Source organism: Panthera tigris, chromosome C2 (assembly GCF_018350195.1).
Source record: "Panthera tigris isolate Pti1 chromosome C2, P.tigris_Pti1_mat1.1, whole genome shotgun sequence".
Lineage (NCBI taxonomy): Eukaryota > Metazoa > Chordata > Mammalia > Carnivora > Felidae > Panthera > Panthera tigris.
Window position 1 is genome coordinate 83,104,528 of NC_056668.1, and position 22,821 is coordinate 83,127,348.

General features: G+C 41.7%; 1 protein-coding gene across 1 annotated transcript in view; it reads left to right on the forward strand.

Moving 5' to 3' along the window:
• Window positions 1–22,821, forward strand: part of MCF2L2 (MCF.2 cell line derived transforming sequence-like 2) — a 254,578-nt gene that overhangs the window by 104,607 nt on the left and 127,150 nt on the right. The window contains exons 7-11 of the mRNA XM_042956659.1: window positions 3,094–3,243; window positions 11,482–11,606; window positions 12,207–12,321; window positions 13,055–13,174; window positions 21,340–21,531. Coding sequence (XP_042812593.1) covers window positions 3,094–3,243; window positions 11,482–11,606; window positions 12,207–12,321; window positions 13,055–13,174; window positions 21,340–21,531 — 702 coding nt within the window. The remainder of the gene's footprint in view (window positions 1–3,093; window positions 3,244–11,481; window positions 11,607–12,206; window positions 12,322–13,054; window positions 13,175–21,339; window positions 21,532–22,821) is intronic.

Here is a 22,821-nt window from a genome sequence, read left to right on the forward strand (position 1 = left end):
TAGGTCTAAATATAAAAGATACGGAGGGAAGCTTATGTAGAATATCACACACAAATAAGTGTGATCAGGGTCATCCTATGTTGCAATTTCATTAAACCGTATGAAAAGTGGAACTGGAGTGCTTCTAGGCTTCATTTCTTCACTTCCTAGGACTTTATTACATTACTTTAGTAATCAAAAGAAGTTAGTGTCCCACCCAGCCTTACTGCCTAGCTAGCTCTCCCTTTTCCTCTGATTTCTCTACCAATTCTTTGTTTTATTATGTTCTTAATGTTTTTTTCCAAGTTGCCTCAGATCTTTTCTGATATAACAGAAGTTTGCAGCAAATAAAGAAAAAACACAAATGCCCCTTGATGTCAAAGACTAGAATACTTCTCTACAAACTTAGAGAGGTAAAGAAGACTGAACCATGAACATAGATTATTTAAAGACATAGCATGAACAGACATGTGCACACACTTTCCCACCCCAAGCCCAGTTTGTATCCATGGTTAGTGTGTGTGCATGTGTTAAATATATTATGGTGAACTTTAAGAAATACAGATCTTTTTTGGGGGAACAGTGTACTTTCTGGTTGTCGGATCATTGAGACTCATTAGAACTGAAAAGAACATTAAAGATCATTTATTTCAATTACCTTATTTTATAGGTAAGGAAACTGACCTTCAAAGTAAAGAAGTGACTTATCCAAGGTTATACAGTTGAGTAGTGGTAGAGCCAAGACGAAGGCTAAGCTCTTTTTCATCACCTCATCAGTGTCAGGTCCTTGTACCATTTCCAAGGTGATCGTTTGCTAATCAGATACCTGGAATCAAGTTAATTTGTTAACAGACTCTCCATAGGAAACGCCTGGATTTCCTCTATTTCCTGTATTTTCCTCTATTTCATCTGCAGGCCTGGCACCTGACTCTCAGGGTTGTTACTGTTATTATTATTACATTTGCAAGGTACTGTACTGTGCCCAAGTCCTTTCACATTTGCTGTTCCTTTCATCCTCAAAAAACCCCTGCAAAAACAGAGCAACCATTATTCCCATTTTTCGGATGAGGACACTAAGACTCAGAGTAATACCTGGCTTACTTAAGATCACACAGTTAGATGGGGCACCTGGGTGGCTCAGTCGGTTAAGCGTCCGACTTTGGCTCAGGTCACGGATCTCGTGGTCCGAGGGTTCGAGCCCCGCGTCGGGCTCTGTGCTGACCGCTCAGAGCCTGGAGCCTGTTTCGGATTCTGTGTCTCCCTCTCTCTCTGGCCCTCCCCCATTCATGCTCTGTCTCTCTCTGTCTCAAAAATAAATAAACGTTAAAAAAAAATTAAAAAAAAATAGAAAAGATCACACAGAGATCAGAATCTGAACTCTAATTCAAGTCTGAAACTCCGAAAGCCAAAATTTTTTTGTTTGTTTAATTTTAAATCTAGTTTTGTGAAATCTAGTTTTTATTGCTAAGAGGTGGTGTAGCATATAGTGCTTAAGATGGCTGGCTCTGGGTTCAATTCCAGTTCTGCCACTAATTTTTTATATGACTTTGGGGAAGTTACTTAACCTGAATTCACCTTAGTTTCCTTGTCTATAGATTGTGGTGATAATAGTAACCTATTTGAGATGCATTACAAGAGGTAGTGCATATAAAGCAAAATATTTAATATATTTTCTTATAAGTCCTCTGATAAATTGGATTTTTATATGTTATTCATTATAGGCTATTGGTGAATGACGTTGAGAGAGTATCTTACGCAGATATTAGGTTATGTAAAAGTAATAATACTTTGATGTGCTTGAAAGATTTTCATAAAAGTTAGTGGTTGTCTGAATTTCCAGGCCAAAAGAACTATGATGTTCAAGATTGCAACTGTTTAAATACTTGTGCTAATAGGGGAGATTCCACCAACAACAATAGGGGAGACTCATTACAGATAAGGAAACTGACCTTCAAAGTAAAGAAGTGACTTATTCAAGGTTATACAGTTGATGGTGGGTGCCTGGTTGGCTCTGTCGGTAGAACATGCGACTTTAGATCTCAGGGTCATGAGTTCGACCCCCACATTGGGTGTAGAGCTTACCTAAAAAAATGGTTAAAGGACAAAGACTTCAGTTTCAGACAGTAGGTGGGGGTGTGCTGTGCTCCGGAAGCCTTATAGCTCCAGCCTCAGCTCTGGCCTTCTGGTGTAGAAAAGGGCCACCTCATGTCTGGCACATTCTTTATGATGAGCATCTGGGATTTCAGAAATGTTCTCTGATGATATAAGATCAGAGGTAATTTTTTCCCAAGTGAAAATTAGGTTAGACCTCTTTGCTACTATCAGTTATCCATCTAGCAGCTGTTTATGGGCCACCTATTATATGACAGGCATAGTACCATTTGCTGGGGTAACAGAGATGAATTGCGCTTGCCCTTCAAGGGCAAAGTTGTCTCAGGAGCAGAGGGAAGTGGGCATAGTAGAACCCATCTGGCTGAGTAGAATGATTTGTGGGATTCTTAAAAGCCACTTACTTTCAACTAAATCTGCTGATGATCAGCATCACTTTTTCTAGGTTAGGCCACATGTTTACTGCTAAACTGTACTGAGTAAAATGCAGATATCTCACCTGGGATATGAGGTGTGAAGTTACTCATCAGTTAGTAGGTATTCATTTAATGGCAGAGTAGTGTCCTTAGTGGAAGGTCAATTTTTATAAAGAAGTGACAGGCAGAGGTCCCCGACGCCTTATCACATGTGATAAAAGTAACTCTCTGAAAGGTCACTAGCGACTTACCTAATCACTACATCCATCTTCTCCCTTGGGGTCAAACTTGCTTCCCAAAGTTAGTGACCTTAGTTGAATCCTGCCTTCTTTCCTTCCTTACTGCCCAAGCAATACTATCTTGGGCAATTCACTTGACCTGTTGGAGCTTCAGTTCCCTCTTCTATAAAATGGAGATAAAATACCTTCCATTCTGGATTGTTGAGATGATAGACAAATGTATAGCACCAAGTACAAGGCATGGCCCGTTGCAGGTACTCAGGAAATGGCAGCTAGTTGTACTGTCCTTCTATTCAGAGAGCATATTGGTGAATGTTAAGCTGTCCTCATTGTTATGTCTGACCTTCCAGGCCATTGAAAACTTTGCCGTGACATTGAAGACCACTGCCCAGATGCTCCAGATGTTTGGGGCCTGCCTAGCCACAACAGAGCTGCCCAGGGGCGTGCTGTCCACTGAAGACCTCCTCATGTCCCACACAGGGCAGCGGGACAAGCTGCAGGTGAGTGGCCAGTGGCCTTGGAGAGAGCCAGGAGCAGAATTAAAAGTGAAGTCCTCTTCTTCCCCCTTTTCTGGTGACTTGGCAGCAGTTGATCATCGTAAATCTTCTAGATAGGCAGTATGTAAAGAGGAAAACCTCTTGAGACTGGTCCATGAATGTAAAAGGATTGTAATTAAGACCTGTGAGAAGCAGCCCTGTAAAGGGAAACTCATTCCACCATGTGAGACAGGTGTGTGAACCTCCTTTCAAGTGCAGCACCCCTGTGATCTGTTTGGGACAGAGCAAGATATGATGGATATGACTGCAGTGAATGAAGGAGGGGTGGCAATTGTTTTTTGAGGCATAAGCTTTCCTGAGCCTATTGTGAGGTTTTGGGGCAAACTAATAACTAATAACTTTGGGGCAAACTATTGCTTCACTTTCTCAGGGATGTATCTTTTTATTTGGAGAGTAATTTGAGAAGGAAGACATGGCAGGTGCTCTGAACTGGGTTTAAGGAGAAGCACCTATTAACTATTCATAAAATCATGTCAGAGCCTGCTAAGAATGGAGGCTGGTAGATTCTTTCAGGTCATGCAGTAAAGGGAGGTGTCTTCCTGGGGCTTATAGGAAGGGTTTCAGCTCTTTTCTACTTCCAGAAGCATAAATGGACCAAACCCATCATTTCACCAGAAGACCAGAACACCATTGGGCAGCAAACTGGGGATCAGAAGGTCAATGCATCTTAGCATTACATGTATTCTTGCTGCATGGAGCTTGAGAAGAGCTGACCTCTTTTATTTGTGACCCAAAATTTACAAAAACGCTTTGCTAGGTGGTTGATTTGCTCATTTAGCCAGCATTATTGACCACCTACCACTACATGTAGGCAAAACAAACCAAAAAAGGAACACATAGTTGAGTTAGGGGAGTCTCAGAGTCTAGCGGTTAAGGCAAATTAATTCTTCTGTGTGTCAGGGAGCACTATTAAATTCTCTTTGGAAGGAGCTGGATATCCAAAAAAGAGTTCAAAATATACTTTCCACATTACTCTGAATAATTAAAAGATCTGGTTTGAAACTGTGAAAACCTGAAAACATCCTAGAACTTTTCCCTGGAAATGTCTCTGATGAGCTTGACAAGCACGCACAACCTAGCACACCCTTCCTGTTTCCGTGTGTGCTTTTTACACCTGGATGGAAACTTAGGGCACATCTTCAGAGCATGTACAGGCAGGTGTCCCAGGCTCTTCTGCATATTGGATCCTTCTCCGAGAAGAGCTTCTACTTCCTGAGTAAGGGTGACTTTGACAGGCTATGAGCTGTCTCTCAGTTTACAAACAGTATGCTGGCACTCACCCTGCTGCCACTAGGACCTTGTCTGTGCAAAGAGGAAATTCACTGAAATTCTATGGACTTCTATGGATGTTCCCAGAAGCGTGTCCCTGAACTCCTTCTGTAGCCTGAGTGCTGACAGTAAAAAAAAATTAAATACCCCAAATGATTAAGGAGGTTTTCTCTTCATGGGAATGAAAACTCCTTAAGCCCTTTAGACCGTGTGACAACTGGATATCCATGTGAAAAAGAAGGAAATTGTATGCTTACCTCACCTTGTCCACAAAAATTAACTCAAAATTGGTCAGGGAACTAAATATAAGTTCCAAAATTATAAAACTCTTAGGAGAAAATATAGATGTAATTTTTTATGACCTTACATTAGGCGATGGTTTCTTAGATACCACACCAAAAGCACAAACACCTAAAGAAAATAAATAAAGTAGACATCACCAAAATTAAAAACTTTTGTGCTTCAAAGGACACTATCAAAAAGGTGAAAAGAAAACCCGCAGAATGGGAAAAAATATCTACAAATCATGTATCTGATGAGAGTCTAATATCCAGAATATATAAACAACTCTTGGAGTACCTGGGTGGCTCAGTTGGTTGAGCATCTGACTGGCTCAGGTTGTGATCTCACAGTTCTTGAGTTCCAGCTCCTCATGGGGTTTGCTGCTGTCAGCAGGGAGCCTGCTTTGGATCCTCTGTCCTCTTCTTTCTCTGCCCCTCCCCCACTTGCTCTTTCTCTCTCTCTCTCAAAAATAAAACATTTTTTAAAAAATTAAAAAAATAAACAACTCTTACAACTCAACCTTTATAAAAAGACAAATGACCCAATTAAAAAATGGGCAAAGTAGGGGTGCCTGGGTGACTCAGTTGGTTAAGGGTCCAACTTCAACTCAGGTGGCTCAGGTCATGATTTTATGGTTGGTGAGTTCGAGCCCTGTGTCAGGCTCTGTGCTGACAGCTCAGAACCTGGAGCCTGCTTTGGATTCTGTGTCTTCCTCTCTCTCTGCCCCTCCCCTGTGTGAGCTCTGTCTCTCTCTCTCAAAAATAAATAAGCTTTAAAAAAATGGGCAAAGGATTAGAACAGGCGTTAGACAGATAAATGGTTATTAAGTACATGAAGACATGTGCAACGTCATATATTGTTAGGGAAATGCAAATCAAAACTGCAGTAATATACCCACTAGAGTGGCACTAATTAAAAAGGTGGGCCATAATAAGTGTTGATGAGGATGTGAGGGAATTGGAACCCTCATACATTGCTTGTGGGAATGGAAACTGTCTGGTAGGTCCTCAAAAAGTTAAACATAAAGTTACCATATGACCCAGAAATTCTACTTCTACGTATGTACATAAGAGATTTGAAAACATGTTTTATATAAAAAGTTACACATAAATGTTCATAGCAGCATAACACCCCAAAAGTGGAAACAACCCACGTGTCAATAAGCTGATGAGGGGATAAAAAAAATGTGGTATATCCATACAATGGAATGTTACTCAGCCATAGAAAGGAAGTACCGATACATGCTTTAATATGTATGAACTTTGAAATAATTACGCAGAGTGAAAGAAGCAGACACAAAAAGCAACATATTGTACAATTCTACCTATATGAAATGTCCAGAATAGGTAAATATGGAGAGAAAGGTAGATTAGTGGTTTCCAGGGTCTGTAAAGAGGGAGAAATGGAGAGTGATTGATAATAGGTATGGGGTTTCTTTTTGAGGGTGACAAAAGTGTTCCGGGGAGAAAACATGTACTTGTATGCATTGAAAGGGTGAGTTTTAGGGGTGCCTAGATGGCTCAGTGGTTGGGCATCTGACTCTTGACTTTGGCTCGGGTCATGATCTCACAGTTCAGAAGATCAAGCCTGGCTTCAGGCTCTGCGCTGATGGTGCAAAGCCTGCTTGGGATTCTCTTTTTCTGCCCCTCCCCTGCTCGCGTGCGCGCGCATGCTCTCTCTCTCAAAATAAATAAATAAAACTTAAAAGAAGGTGAGTTTTATGGTACTATATGAATAATATCTCGATTTTTTAAAAAAGAAAAAGATCTGGGGCGCCTGGCTGGCTCAGGTGATTAAGCGTCCAACTTCGGCTCAGGTCGTGATCTCACTGTTTGTGGGTTCAAGCCCTGTGTCGTGCTCTGTGCTGACAGCTTGGAGCCTGGAGCCTGCTTCGGATTCTGTGTTTCATTCTCTCTTTGCTGCTCCCCCACTTGTGCTCTGTCTCTCAAAAATAAATAAATGTAAAAAAGAAATTTAAAAAAAAAGAAACAAAGAAAGAAAAATATCTTTAGGCCTAAAATAATAATAAAATAACCATGAACCCTATACAGGTACGTGCTTTTCATACTGTTTATGATAGCCCTACAGACATTCTTTCTTAGCAAAACAGCTCTTCCTGTTGTCTAATTCCATGTTGGTTTTGGAAGTAGTTCACAGAGGCAGGCAGTCTTCCTTCTGAGTCCCAAAGGAGGTGATTCTCACCTCTTTGAAGGTCTTATTTTGGGGCGAAACCCCAGGGCCTTGGCCTTATACTCTCAGATACTTAAGTCAACTGACACACTTTACCATGTGTCCAGGTAAATAGGGTAAGACTCTCATATTTTGTTGTTGTTGTTAAAATAAGAAATCCAACAGGGCCATAGTCCTTTTTCTCATCATGCAGGAGGAAATTGCCAGTGGTGCTTTGATTATGTGATAGAGCACTCTTCTACAAATATGGATACTGTTTAGCATTTAGTATTTGTTCCGTTCAGAATTTATCCAATTGTGTATTCAGAGATGACAATTCTATCACCATTTCCAGGGTTACAAATAATCAAGAAGATAATCAGAGTAATAAGTGATTTTTTGTAGGCCCTAAAAATAATTTAGTCTTAGGAGTTTTTAAAGACCCCTTTGTTCAAATTCTACTTGCAGAGAATATGTTAAAAATGCATACCCACAGAGATCTTGATTTTGCAAAGGAAGATGAAATTGCTATTCTTATGAATGTTTTCAGTGTTAATGCCTTAACAAATCAGGGTTTTGAACTAGTTTTATACCACAAGAAGATATCTCTCAGTATCTGCTGAGGAAAGGGGATATATCATCTCTTTTACGGACTTCTTTTTTCTCAATTATGAAGACGTGCATTTTAAAGGCCACATTCTGGAATTCATTATTCAGCATTATAAAAAAACCCCAGCATGGTAGAGCTAACGTGTAGTGGCAGAAATGGGGTAAGTAATAAAAGCTAAGTAAGGAGTCTAAAGTATTAGTCATTCATATAATCTCTGGGCTCTGATTCATCCTTTAACTTCCTCCCCCACCTCCACCCCCAGCCCATGACACAGCCAAACACAGCACCTGGCATGAATAGTAGTGCTTTTAAATGTATTTTGACAGACTGACTGACTGACTGAATGGATGTCTACATTTAGGCTTACCCTTGTCATAGGAAAGAATTCTCCCCAGAAAATTTAAATTCCTTTGAGCCTGAAGCAATCTGCTTGCCCTATTAAGTGGGTCTTTTGAACCAACTGCTTGTTTCCATAATAGTGGAATTGTAATGATAATTACACACTGGGACAGCCATACCAGTTGTTAAATATTTATGTTCCACAAGTGCCCAACTTTACCTCTCTGGCCCATTTCCTAGGACCCATGAGACCTCCTCATGTTTCTGGCATCAAAAGGGGTTAACACGTGGACAGCAGTTGGCCTCAGGACTGCTTCAGTATTATATCTGACATCTGTGCTGATTGGTCAATGACTGCTCTAAACAGTTATTAAATATTTTGAATTGTTACTACTATGGACAAGGGAAAACTCCATTTTTGTCCTGGGCAACTTACCTTTTCACTTTCCAAGTATCATAGTTCCCCAATCTTTCCCTGTGTATTTATGGCAGATTTTTGTAACCCTGCTAAAGCTAACCCTGCTAGGCCATATATGGCCTAGTCCCAAAGCAGTAACCAGTCATAATTTTTCCTTGTATATATATATATAGTTTTTGATAGTGTGAAGGGGATACACAGTGAATGACATCGCTTGCTCAGACCCACGTTCTCTCTCTCACACGCTTCCTCACACTCTGCACTTCTTTGGGTATATCTGTGTCCCAAGTTTCCCCTTCCAAAAAGTCTCCTTCTGCCCCAGCAATATGCCTTTACTTCTCTGGCCCCTCCACCCTTCCTCCCAACTCTACATACACACACACACACACACACACACACACACACACACACACAATTTAATGGTAATGCCAGAATCCTGCTGGAATTCTGGAATCTCAAGGACATTTAAGAAACTGAGAAAAGCCAAGACTCTTTTTAGAAGGTAGGAAGAGTGAAAGGTAAGAGCACTTGCTAATGAGTGCTTCCCGCCCCCCCTTCCCCTATCATATCCTATTTGTCCTTATTCATTTGCAACCTAATTTCTTTTAGACTATTACTAATTCATCCAACCTACAAATATTTAATGAGCATTGGTGAAATAAGAAGAAATGAGGGCTGATACCTGAGAATGGAAAAGAAGGGATGTGTCTAGTTCCCATGCAGGAGTACCAGCCGAGAGAGTGACTTGGGGCATTACCTGGAGTGGACAGAGCCACAGGGGGTGTCCAAAGAACTTGGGCCAGATCAGAAAAGTCAAATGTATCATCAGCCAAATCCAGGGACAAGTTTGAGGCTTCGACAGCAGAAGCCTGCAAGGGGATGAATAATACAGTGATATTGGAGACCAGGAGCAAAGGCATGAGGGTGAGCAAGCCAGCACTTGTGTGTGAATAGGGTGGAGAAGTATAAAACTCCTCCCACAGGGAACGAGCTCCATACTATGTGAAGGCTGGAGGTGGCTAGGCCTGGAGGAGAGATTCAGGGTTCATGTGCATACAGGATATGTTTTTGTAACTATGGGCCTATTTTATTGCTCAGGGCACAGTAACCAGCATCCTGTGTGAACCATGCACCAAGCACCCAACTCCTAGAAGCAAAGTTCTCTGCCCGGCTCTGTCCCTTTGGCTTATTTTGTGGTTAGCACTCAGGGCATTGACAGAAACGACTTGTGCTGTGTGATTAGAGGATTAGAGCTGTTGTATTTGGCAGGAGATAACCTGACATCTTCTCCAATTACAAAGCCCAAAGTCCCATGTAAAAGGAGCAGAATAGAGTTGCCTTGGAAGTATGACTCTTTCCATATCAACCCGAAGTTGCTGCCTATCTACACCAAACTTCAGTAGTTGAGCAAGGCCACAATTTGGGGACAGGTAGAAGAAGAAGCAGGAGTGCAGGAGTCTATTGACAATACCAGATGAAGTCTTTTTCCTGCTTTTCTATCAATTATTACATTATTATTTCGTGGCAGTGTCTAGCTTATTCAGTATCTGTCATTTTCTTGTTTCTGGTCTCTGCCTTGGATTAGAACCAGATTTTGTTAATTTGTTAATAAATTTAAAATTATTAATTAATTAATATAAATAAATAATATTAATTAAAATTATTGGTTTATTACTTTTACTTTAAACATACAACAGCAGCCTGAGATACCCACAAAATTTAAGAGTTGTTGCTTTTGAGAGGAAAAGCGGATGAGAAGAGGACAAAAGACTTATTTTTTCCAGTATATACCCTTTCGTATATTTTGGATTTTGTAACATGTATATGTATTACCTGTTAAAAATAAGTTAATAACCATATGATCCAATAATACCACTACTGTGTATTTACCCAAAGATAACAAAAATACTAATTCAAAAAGATACATGCACCCCTATGTTTATTCCAGCATAGTTTACAAAGTCAAATTAAGGAAACAGCCCCAGTGTCCATGGATAGATGAATGGATAAAGAAGATGTGATACACACACACACACACACACACACACACACACACACACACACACACAATAGAATACTACTCAGCCATAACAAGGAATGAAATCTTGCCATTTTGCAATAACATGGATAGATCTAGAGGGTATGATGCCAAGAGAAATAAATCAGTCAGAGAAAGACAAATGCCATATGCTTTCATTTATGTGTGGAATTTAAGAAACAAAACAAAAAAAAGAGACAAACCAAAAAGCTGACTGTTTTTTTTTTCAGTATATGAAGTTTATTGTCAAGTTGGTTTCCATACAACACCCAGTGCTCATCCCAAAAGGTGCCCTCCTCAGTACCCATCACCCCCCCTCCCCTCCTCCCACCCCCCCTCAACCCTCAATTTGTTCTCAGTTTTTAAGAGTCTCTTATGCTTTGGCTCTCTTCCACTCTAACCTCTTTTTTTTTCCCCTTCCCCTCCCCCATGGGTTTCTGTTAAGTTTCTCAGGATCCACATAAGAGTGAAAACATATGGTATCTGTCTTTGTATGGCTTATTTCACTTAGCATAACACTTTCCAGTTCCATCCATGTTGCTACAAAGGGCCATATTTCATTCTTTCTCATTGCCACGTAGTACTCCATTGTGTATATAAACCACAATTTCTTTATCCATTCATCAGTTGATGGACATTTAGGTTCTTTCCATAATTTGGCTATTGTTGAGAGTGCTGCAAAAAGCTGACTCTTAACTGTAGAGAACAAACAGATGATTACCAGAGGGGAGATAGGTAGGGGGATGGGAGAAATAGGTAAAGAGGATTAAGAGTACCCTTACCATGATGAGCACTGAGTAATGTATAGAACTCTTGAATCACTATATTGTACACTTGAAACTAATATAACACTTTATGTTAACTACTCTGGAATTAAAATTGAAAAAACGAAAATAAATAAGTTAATTAATTTTTAAAAGCTGCAGCTCAACTTCTTTAGCATTTGATTTCCTAAATGAAAGATATACCTGATCTGCCATTCTCTTCACCTCAAATCTACCAAGAATTTGCTTTTGTTAGTTTCTTCTAAGACAAACTATATTTTCCTTTCTCTAGGATGAGCTGAAATTACTTGGAAAGCAAGGGGCCACATTGCTGTCATGCATTCAAGAACCAGCAACCAAAAGTCCCACCAGAAAACTCAATCCCAATCAGCTAGAGAATGTAGCAACCATGGAAAGGTGAGTGAGAGAGGAGAGGATATGTAGAACTCAATGATCAGAAATAACCAAAAACAGATTGGTACAGTTACTACTGGATCTTGCTGGAGTCAGGAAAGAATAATATTTGAGACAACAAAGGCAAAAAGATGGTATCCATCTACAGAGACCTTTTTGTAAGAATGCTGTCCGCCCCCCCTCCCCCCACCGCGCTTTGTGCTATAACTTTCATCCCAGGATTTCAAGGGAGATGGTAGTGTTTATTTATCTTTATTTCTAAATAGCAGTTCGTTGGGTGCTGTACTTTACACAACTATCGTCTCACCAGTAGAAAACGAAAGGCACATAGGTAAGGTTACCTAGGGACACATTTGAAAGCACAGCAGCTGCATCTGAAGTGAAGTTTCTGCTTCGTTCTGAGGGTATCCCTGATGGAAAAATGGAAAATGTGGGAGCCAGATGAATCATGAAAAAGTCATAGGTGACAGACATGTATAATAAGGAGATTCCCACAATTAATATCACTGACTGGAAACATAGGGGCTATCTACATAAGCCTACATGGACTCATGTGGAAATGAACACTAACCACAATATCACTTTCTCATTCTTTCTTGACAGGTTATTACTTCAATTGGATGAGACAGAAAAAGCCTTTAATCAGTTTTGGTCCGAGCATCACTTGAAGCTTAATCAATGCCTACAACTACAACACTTTGAGCACAATTTTCGTGAGGTGTTATTTTCTTGTGTAATAGAGCTTCCTTTCATGGTTCAGTGACTTTTGGTTCTCTCTTCCCCCTTGGACTATGGATATTGGGTGTCCCCACTAACCCAGCCTGCTCCTTATATTCTTGCTTCCTCATTGATCATTCTCTTCTTCCTTTTTCAGGGGGGTAGCAATGTTCTAGAATCCCATTTTCCTGTTGACATACATGACATTTTGTGTATGGTTTATCTTCCTTTTTAAAAATATTTATTTATTTATTTATTTATTTATTTATTTATTTATTTATAGAACACAAGCAAGCAGGGGGAGGGGCTGAGAGAAGGGAGGAGGGGCAGAGAGAGGAAGAGAGAATCCCAAAAAGGCTCTGCACTGTCATCATGGAGCCCAATGAGGAGCTCAAATCCACAAATCATGAGATTATGACTTGAGCCGAAACCAAGAGTCAGACATTTAACTAACTGAGTCACCCAGGCACCCCGAGGTTTATCTTTCTTTTTGATTGATAATCTGTAAAGGTGGTTTTACTATTTCATCTACATGTATCTCAACACCAAACTCCCTTTTCCACCCCTGCCCCAAGCTTAATCTAAAAGTTAATGAACTTAAAAAAAAATGTATATGTAGATACATAAAAGTCCTGAATCCTGTTTGGATTTTCAAGTTTTCTTAGAGTATACAAACCTATACCTCCAGAGAGGTGCTCATGGCTTATTTCTGGATGTTCTAATGTGTCTTATAGGTTAAGCGTGCCCTGGACAATTTGTTGGCAGAGCAAGCAGAGTTTACAGACATCGGAGACAGTGTGATACGTGTGGAGCAACTTCTTAAGGAACACAAAAAACTGGAAGGAAAAGGCCAGGTTTGTTTTTTGCTGTTTTTATGGACTGGGAAGGAAATTGCTGGGGACAGTGAAAGATCATGTCCACTCATGATTGTTGGAAGGTTGCTGAAGGACACAGGAATGCCCAAATCCTACCTTTCCAGTCACCACACTGCCAGGTAGGGGGAGGGTTCCAGTAGACTTGCCTGCTGGTACAGAAGCAACGGGAGGAAAGGTCATAGTGGGCACATTATCTACTGGCAGGATGTAGGGGTGGGAGTTGGTGGTAAGGAGGGGAAACTTGAAAAGGGGAGACCAGAAAAAAAAACCCAACTAGTTTTATAACAAGCAGAATGGTGAGAAGGAGGAAATTGCTCCACATCAGTTCTGCTGCTACACAGAGCTGGCAAAGCTTTCTCCTTTCAAATGCCCCAAAAGTTGTCAATATCAAACTTGTAAAAGAATACGTGTTTCACAATTCTCATACCAGCATTAGACAGTTTCCCAGATCTGCACACAAGTCAGCAGGTAGGAATGATTCTATTTCAAGTCCTTACAAATTTGGGTTATTACAAATTAAGAAAGCCGAGTCCTCTCTTTCCAGAGAAGTTCTTTTCTGCTATTCTTAAATTAGATTCTCTATATTTTTGTCTCTTGGGGACTATGTCCTTGATGATTAGCACTTCCTTTCTGAGCTAATCTATATGCATGTTTTCCAGATGGTAATTTTGTAATATTAGAGATTTGCTTCAAAAAGTGTGGTCCTCTGGCCAGTGCATAGATGTCACCTGAGTGAGAACTTGTTAGAAATATGGAATATCAGGCACGCCCCCCCAGCTCAGAATCAGAATCTGCATTTTAATAAGATTCCTAAGTGATTGACATGCACATTATAGTTAGAGACATACCCCTCCTGCCAAAGGAGAAGTAACAAATACAAACCAGGTTCACTCTGACCCTAAGAGCTATCAGTTGTGGATTCTGAGCTGGGGGTGCTTCTGCACATGTGTGAATACATGGACCCACCTGTATACCCAGACTCTCACTCAGGAATCTCATCCTTCCCTGTGAGTACTCCTTCTGTTATCAGTGATCATTTGAAGCTAAACATTTTAGTGCTGTAGGCATGAGTGATCAGAAACATTTCTCAAGCAGTGGAAACATTGAATTTTGTGTATGTAATGACTATGTATCTCAGATTCCCCAAGGCAGTCCCAATTTTATGTAATTTCAGTTCTTTTCAAGAGAACTCATTATTTTACTATGTATTTTCACTTATATACATTCATGTATTAGGGGAAAAAAAGCCTCACCAAGCTCAGTCCTTATATTTTGGGTTTGAAAAATATGGTCATAGCATATATATGAATGAAAGTAGCTATTGACCTGAAGGAGTTAATTCATTACCAGGTATTCCTTATCCTAGGTTCCATGGATATGGTGGCAAACCAGGCAGTTAAGACCCTGCTCTCACTGAATTTACATTCTCTCTGGAGAGAGAGAGAGAGAGAGAGAGAGAGAGAGAGAGAGAGAGAGAAAAGTAAAAAGTAATCAAATAAATACTAATGTCAGATAATGACAAATGGTATGAAGAAAATAACAGGATATAAGTGACTGGGGGTGCTACTTTAGCCCAGGTAGTCAGGAAAGGTCTCTCTGAGAAAGTGTCCTTTGAACTGAGCTCTGGATAGCCTTGCAAAGATTTGGGGAATAGCATACAAGGCAGAGAAGTCTCAAGTATGAAGCTTTTGAGGCAAGAATGAGGCTGATGAGTTCAAGGAATGTGTCTGGAACTTAGTGAGCCATAAAGGAACAAGGTGAGAGTGATGATGATGAAGATTGGGTTTTATTTCAGTGGAATCCATTGGAGGATAGTCTGGGTTGGGCTTTAAATCACTGCTGGGTTGGCTGGATCTGCATGACTGCAACCACTTTCTCTCTTCTGCCTACCTCCTTGGACTTGCAATCTTTGGTACATACTTTAGAGGCCGCTGATTAGAGCTAGGGGAGAAACCTATGGTCATGGGACACAGGAATGCTCTGTGAACCCATGATTCATCTTTCATGGGCAAAGTACCTGAACCAGGTAGACTAACCCACTGCAGATGACCTGCAGAGCCCAGGCACATTCGTTTTACCCATCCTGTGCCTTACTTATCCAGATTTTAACTTATTTTCCAAGGGATACAGTAGACCTATTTCTCTGCCTTTAGATGAACCAAAAAAGCTATCCTATCATAACCAGGACCTTTTTAACTGTCTTCCCTCAGACTTCTAAGAGGCAGTGTTTCTCCAGATGATAAAGGCTTGGGTAGCCTTTCCATTTGTCCTGCAAAGTGTTAAAGGAACAAGGTGATGTCTGGCTAGTCTACCAAAACCTGCTTGGGTTTATCCTTCACTCAGTACTCAGGGGTCACCTTCCCTCCTGGCATAGCCACTCACTAATATCTGGGTTGTTGCCAACTTCCTTATTCTGTACAGTGATATCATCCTCATGGGTAACCTCTGAGCCAACTCACTGACCAGACTCCTGCCACGTGCTTACTGAACCCATTCTTTTACCTTTGTCTGGTTTGACAGTTTGGCAGTCTTTTGAGTGCTCGTTTATAATTCTGAGAAACAGTGGTGGTTTCAGCCCCTACTCTTACTTCTTTAAAAGTAGAATTTACTCTAGGGTTTTGGCTGTAAGGCATGTCAGGGCACTTGGTGATGGGTCATCAGGGAGCAGACAAGGACAGAACAGGGGAACCAACCTGATTTCAGCCTTGACCTCTCCCCACACATCCAGGGGCCAGCAGTTACAGTACGTGTTCAAGAAGGCTTGGAACCCAGATCACTAATCTTCTAGGGATATAAATCTAGCTGGAGGGGCATGGCTTTTTTTTTAATGGAAATTTTCAAACACACACAAAAGTAGATCAACTAGTACAATGAACTCCCATGTGTACGCTCAGTTTGAACAGCCATTAACTTTCTGCCTTTCTTGTTTCATCTGGCCCACTTCTCCATATGTATATTCCATTCCTAGGCCATTATCTGTGGGTTCATTCTGGGTTCCTTGACACAGAGCATCACCCTTTCTCATCATTTTCTTTCACAGTAGACACTTTCATCTGTCATAGCAGTAGAATATGGGGAAAAATAAGCTGTTATTACAATAAGGGCTTCTGAATTATATGCTGCAACTTGACCATCTAGCATTCTGTAATTCTTGGCATCTCAAAGATGATAGGCTGGCTTGTGTTCAGAACACCAGATTTCAGCCATTTCTTTCTCATTATTTCTTTTGCTTTGGTGGGTTTTCACCGGATTTTCTTCAGCAGAAGGTGTATAGACTAAAAAGCTGCAATTTGTGTGTGGGGGGTGGGTTACAGCAAAGTTCTTTGAAGGCACCTGAAGGATTTAACAGTCATGGCTGTGCAGCCATCATTTATAGCACATGCAAGGAGGCCAAGAGGCCTAGGAGGCGACAAGACACAGGCGTTGGAGCCAGACAGGAGTGGATTAAAATCTTTGCTCTAACAACCACCAGTTGTGTGCCCTTAGTCAAGTTTCTTAGTCTTTCCGAACACATCCCCTCATCTTATAAACTGTTAATAATCATTCCTGTTACCTGTGAAGATGAAATGAGGTAGAGATTTCATAAGGATTGAGTGCCTGGAGCATAGTAGATGATCAGAACCTGGAAGCGATTATTATTACCCATTCATTTCAGTACAGTGATCTTCTAGCCATCCAGTGTGGCTCCTGAGCTATATGTATGGATCTTTTCCCAAGACCCATCTGGACCACCTATTCACACCTCTCTTCCAACATCTCGGTGTTTTAAGAACAGTTCTGAAGGGTGAGATGCTGCATGCCAAGCAAAGGGCAGGGTGTGATCACTACAAAGCACTTGGGAAATTTCCTGTGGCGAAGTTTCCTAGGCCCAGAAAACTTGTGCTATTCTTTTTTTTTTTTAATTTTTAAAATGTTTATTTATTTTTGAGAGAGAGAGAGAGAGAGGGAGAGAGGCAGAGTGTGAGCAGGGAAGGGGCAGAGAGAGACAGACACAGAATCTGAAGCAGGCTCCAGGCTCTGAGCCATCAGCACAGAGCCCAATGTGGGGCTGGAACTCACAAGTGAGGAGATCATGACCTGAGCCGAAGTCTGAGTCTTAACTGACTTAGCTACCCAGGCACCCCAAATTTGTGCTATTCATAATAAATTTGGCAGCTGGACTTTTAAAAAAAGGCAACAGACTTCCTTGCGAAGTTTTCACGTTTCTATATTTGACTAGAATCAGACAGGTTGATAAACCCAATGAAAATCAGAATTTGATCAGCCAAATGAGGTCTCTAAGCCTAGGCAGAACAAATGCAGCCATTTTTCTGTGTGTGTGTTGGTCAGAACTAGATTCTGGAGCCAGACTGCCTGAGTTTGAAACCTGTCTCTTCTCTTTCCTACCTGGGTCACTTTGGACCATTTGTGCCTCTACTTCCCTTTTGTTAAACAGGGCCTATGTCAAAGGGTCTGTGGTAAGGAGTAAAAGAAACAGTCAACTTAAGCATTCAGAATAGTGCCTGGCCTATAGTAAGGTCTCCATGAATATTAGCTATTTTCATTAACATCACAGAGGTAGTGGGGCAAACTGTGCTACGGAATGTTTCCTATGTTCAACCTGCAGTGGCTGAGCGGTTCTAGTAAGAGTGTCTCATTCATTCTTCATTCATTTTGCAAATATTTGTTGATCTTCTACTACTATATACCAAGTGCTGTTCTAAGTTATGAGGACACTACAGTGAGCAAAACAGTTAAAAATCACTGCCTGAGGAGTTAGCACTCTGACCTTTTCTATGCAGTGGTGACCATCTGGCCTTTGCTGGGCAGACCAAATGCACTGGGTATTTAAACCTGAGTTCTTTTAAATAGCTACTGCTTGATTTGTGTCACTTTATTCCCATATCATTACTCAGTTTTGTTTTGTACAACAATCATTTATTCCTAAGTACCTAATATGTTCCCCATGGCACGTTTTAGGCTAAATAAGAGCTGGTTCATGCTCACAAGGGTCTGCGGCATTAGCCCAGGCAATAGATCAGTGATCACAATATAGTGAAGTATGTGCTCTGATCAAGAAAGGCACAGAGTGTTATGGGAGCACAGAGGAGAGGCATCAAAATTAAATGGTGGGGTTAGAGAAAGCCTCATGGAGAAGGTGAACTCTGATGGGTGATGTACAGTTAGCTCCAGAGGAGTGTAGGTGTATCAGGAGGTGAGTTGGGGGTGGGGTGCGGGGTAGTGGTGAGAGAAGGATGGGGCTTTCTAGGCAGAGGGAGCAAGCAGAGAAGGCATGGAGGCCCAAAGCTGCCTGAATATTTGGAGAACTATGAACAGGTCATTAGTTGGGTTACAGTTGGGGGTGAGGAGATGGAGGAGGGAGAGGCACAGGCATGACCAGGTAATGAAAGGCTCTCTGCATTGCTCAGAAGTTTGAACTTTTCTCATGAAGACTGTGGGGATCCAGGGAAGGTTTTGAGGTGTGGCAGTGATGTAGACATGATGAGACGCTATAATGGAGTTGCTGTTTCATCAGAATTATGGAGCATGATTTGAAGGAGAGCCTGAAGGAAAGCAAAGAGACCAGCTGTCCTGGTCAGAAAGCAAGAAGGCAAGAACAGACAGTTCTTGCCCTGGAGAAGGGCTCAGAATTCGATGAAGTTGTTAAGAAGGATATGGGCTCTGCAGAGTTTGGTGAATGACTGGCCCAGGAAAGGGGCAGTGTTTTTGAGATTGTTGAAACCATAAACCACTGTAAGTTGAGAGAGGGGCAGGGTCATCACCTGGAGTCATCATAACTCCTTGTGTTACTATAAAAAGTTAAACTAGGGCAAATGCATCTTACTGGAATGCTTAACGTAGTCACGAGGGTGCACATGGCCTCTCAGCTCCTGGAGACCTTTGGAAGCATGGAAGTCATCTGTGTTGACTCACGGGTCAATGTTTTTTCACACAATTCCAGCCAAGTATATCACTATATCTTCTAGTTCACTGGCTAATAACATTTTATTGATCAAATATTTATGAGGTGCTTCTAAGTGTTTTCATGGAACTTACGTATTGGTAGTGGTGGGTGGAATATGAGAGAATCATATGTTAAAGTAAACAAAGAAGATACTTTCAGGTAGAGGTCAAGCGCTGTTAAAAAAAAAATGAAAACGAAGTGAGAGAGAGGGCCTGGGTGGGTGTGTTGCCGGGAGTGACTTAGATACAGTAATCAGGGAAGGTCCTGTGAGGAGGTGAGCCAACCTGGGAGAAGCATCCAAGGGAAGGACCCTGAGACAGGGGCTAGTTTGGTTGCCAGCCTTGTTTAAACCATCCCTCCTACCTGGATTACTACAGGAGACACCAGCTGGCCTCGCTGGTTTGCCTCTTCTCTGCTGTTCTCAACACTACAGCAGGAGCCATCCTTTTAAAAATATGAATGAGATCCTCTCTTCAGAACCCTCCAGTGCTTCCCACATCATAATGAGTAAAAGCTGAAGTGCTCACAGTGGCATCAGGGCCCTCCCCAATCCAGTCTCCCTCTTTCTTCTGATTATGTCTCCTACTCCTTTCCTGTTTGCTTTCTCTGTTCCAGGTGGCCTCCTCCTGCTGCCTGAATATGTCAAACATGTCCCTACCAAGTACAGCATGGGTTGTTCCTCACCTCAGGCCTTGACTTTTCTGTGTCAGGGGTTCCCAGGGCCACACTCAGACTTGAAGATTTGCTAGGAGGACTCATAGGACTCAGCACATAATTGTACTCGTGGTTATGATTTATTACGGTGAAAAGATACCAAGCAAAATCAACATGGGAAAAGTGCATGGGGCAAAGTCTGTTGGGAATCAGATACAAGCTTCCAAGATTCCTTTTCCAGTGGAGTCCCATCAGATGATCCCCCCAGCAAAGGATTGTGACACTATTGTGAAATGTTGTCTATCAGGGAAGCTCATTCGGGGCTCAGTGCCCAGTTTTTATTGGGGGCTGGTCACATAGGTATCTTCTGCCTGGCATATACCAGAATTCTCTACTCCCAGAAAGAAAGCAGGGGTTTAGTGTAAAGCATATTGTTTGTACAAATGGCACAGTGAGCCATTCTTATCAGGGGATGGCAGGAACCCTCCTGACATTCCTAGATGGCACCCAAGGCCTAACCTTACAAACAGGCCTTGCAAGGGCAGTGGTCTCTGTCTTGCTATGCTAATGCTTTGGCACCACTTGGATAGCACCTTCTCAGTGAGTCCTTCTCTCACCATCCTACTTAAAATAACTCCTTACCAGCACTCCCTGCCCTTCTCTCCCGATTTGATCTTTCTCTATAGCACTCATCACCAATTAAGATATTATATAATCTACATACCTAATTGTTGATTGCCTGTGTGTTCTATTAACATGTAAGCTTCATGAGGGCAGGGATTTTAGCTGCTTTACCACCAAACCGCTAACATGACAGTGTTTGGCATTTGGAAGGTCCTCAGTAATATGTGATGAATGAATTAAAAACAGAAAAACATGGCACATGTGGTTAGAACAAAGCAAGCCATGCAGGGAGAGGTAGGAGGCGTGGTTTCTGGTCAGATGAATTCAGAGCAGAGTGGGATCCTGTGAGTCCCATGAAGGGGTTTAGATAAACATATTTGTTAAAGTTTCATGATCCCTCAGAGTTGTCCAAACCAGATCTTTACCAGTTTTCCAAATTCAGCTAACTCTACTCTCTCCTCATGTCACATATCTGATCCTTTTACTTTTCCATTTAGTTTACAGGAGAATTCAGAGTCTCCAGTTCTGGTCAGTATAACACTTCATGCTCTTCTGCCAAGAACTTATCACAGTTGTAATAATTGAATTACGGGTATAATTTATTTAATAAGCCGAGTTCTCCATTAGACTGAAAATCATGGCTTGTTACCACTAGAGTCTCAGTGCCTCACCCAGAACTCAACAAACATTTGAATGAATGGCTTGCTCTTCTTCAAGGTGCAGGTGACCCTGGACTAGGCTAGACTTCCTGGAGACTTCAAACTGCCACAGAGCTTTCCCAGGTTCCCCAGCTCCGACTCTCAGCTTAAGACCTGAATCAACATCTCCCTAAGTTGTTCCTGGTTTGGAGCACACGGTAGGCAAATATCAGCCTCACCATGACCTGGCTTCTGATGCTTGGTTTTGGACGTTCACTTCACAGGAGCCCTTGGAAAAGGCCCAGCTGCTTGCAGTAATTGGGGACCAGCTCATCCAAAGCCACCACTATGCAGCAGACTCCATCAGACCCAGGTGTGTAGAGCTCAGGCACCTCTGCGATGACTTCATCAATGAAAACAAGAAAAAATATGACATTTTAGAAAAGTCCTTGGAGTTGCATAGACAACTGGACAAGGTGAGCACAACAAAGCCATGACCTGATGTTTGCTAAATTTTCTGCAAAACAGTCTTAATCATACTCATCCTCCCTGCCCCACAATATTGCTGAGAGGATAATGTACTTCTTATGAAATAGTGCTCAAGAGGCATTAAAAGCTGTGAAGATTCTAGGTCATAGAGGCATTGGAGGTAAAAGTGCCCGCACCATCCCACCATATCCCATTAGAATGAACTAACATTCATTGTCCTCTGTGTAGACCTGGACTTAGAGCGTGTTTTGGCCCATGGGACATTTCTTGATTCCCCTTCAGACAGAGAGCCAAGCACTATATTTGCAAATTGCTTCTCATATATAGGCATCATATTATTAATCCTTTTGGAGAAACTGAAGTACTAATGACCATTATACACTCCTACCTACCATTTATTGAGTACCTACTATGTTCCTGCCAGAAGTATAATTATGTCATCTATTTAATCCTCAAGACAACCTGTGAGGAATGTATTAATGGCATTATTTTACAGAGGCAGAAACTGATATCCATCATGGGGAAGTCAATGGTTCACAACATTTAATACATGAGAATCAGTTTGCTATAATTGCAGATTCTTTAATGTACCATTCTGAAGACTCAGATTCAATAAGTCTAGGATGATGCCCAGGAATCAGTATTTCCGCCAAGTCCCCAGGTGATTCTGGTGCAGGTGGTACAGGGACAACACTGAGAAACTCTGGGATAAGTGACTGCTTACAACATACCTGGGGTAAAAATAGGGGATTGCAGATTTGAAGTCAGGACTGCCAAATTCCAAACCTGAGGCTCCTTAGATTAGACAGCAACACTGTGTGCAGAGGGCTCACAGGGAATGGGTGGAGCTCTGGTGCCCTTCAGTGGTGATCTCTGAGGCAGGTGCCCGGTCAGCAGGGGCAGTGACTTCTGGAGCCTTCCCTGTCAGCTGTTTGCAGGCAGCATGTGGCTCACGGCCATGAGTCAGCATGCTCCATTCCCATAACTGTTTCTCTCTGATAGCCAGGGGCACTCGCCCAGGCTGTTTATATCATCCCAATGCCAAAGGGATTTTAGTATCAATGAAATACAGCTGTTCCAGAAGCAAGTGGCTCCTAAGGGCCTGGTGCACAGTCTGTCCTGTGTGCTAAACTCTGCAGGATCAGCTGCTGTTTTTCTCACTCCATATCTGCTCTAGAGATAATAGCCTAATGCTGGTGTGTGTGTGTGTGTGTGTGTGTGTGTGTGTGTGTGTGTGTGTGTGTCTAGGAGAGCAAGCATCTGCTGTGACTCTGCAG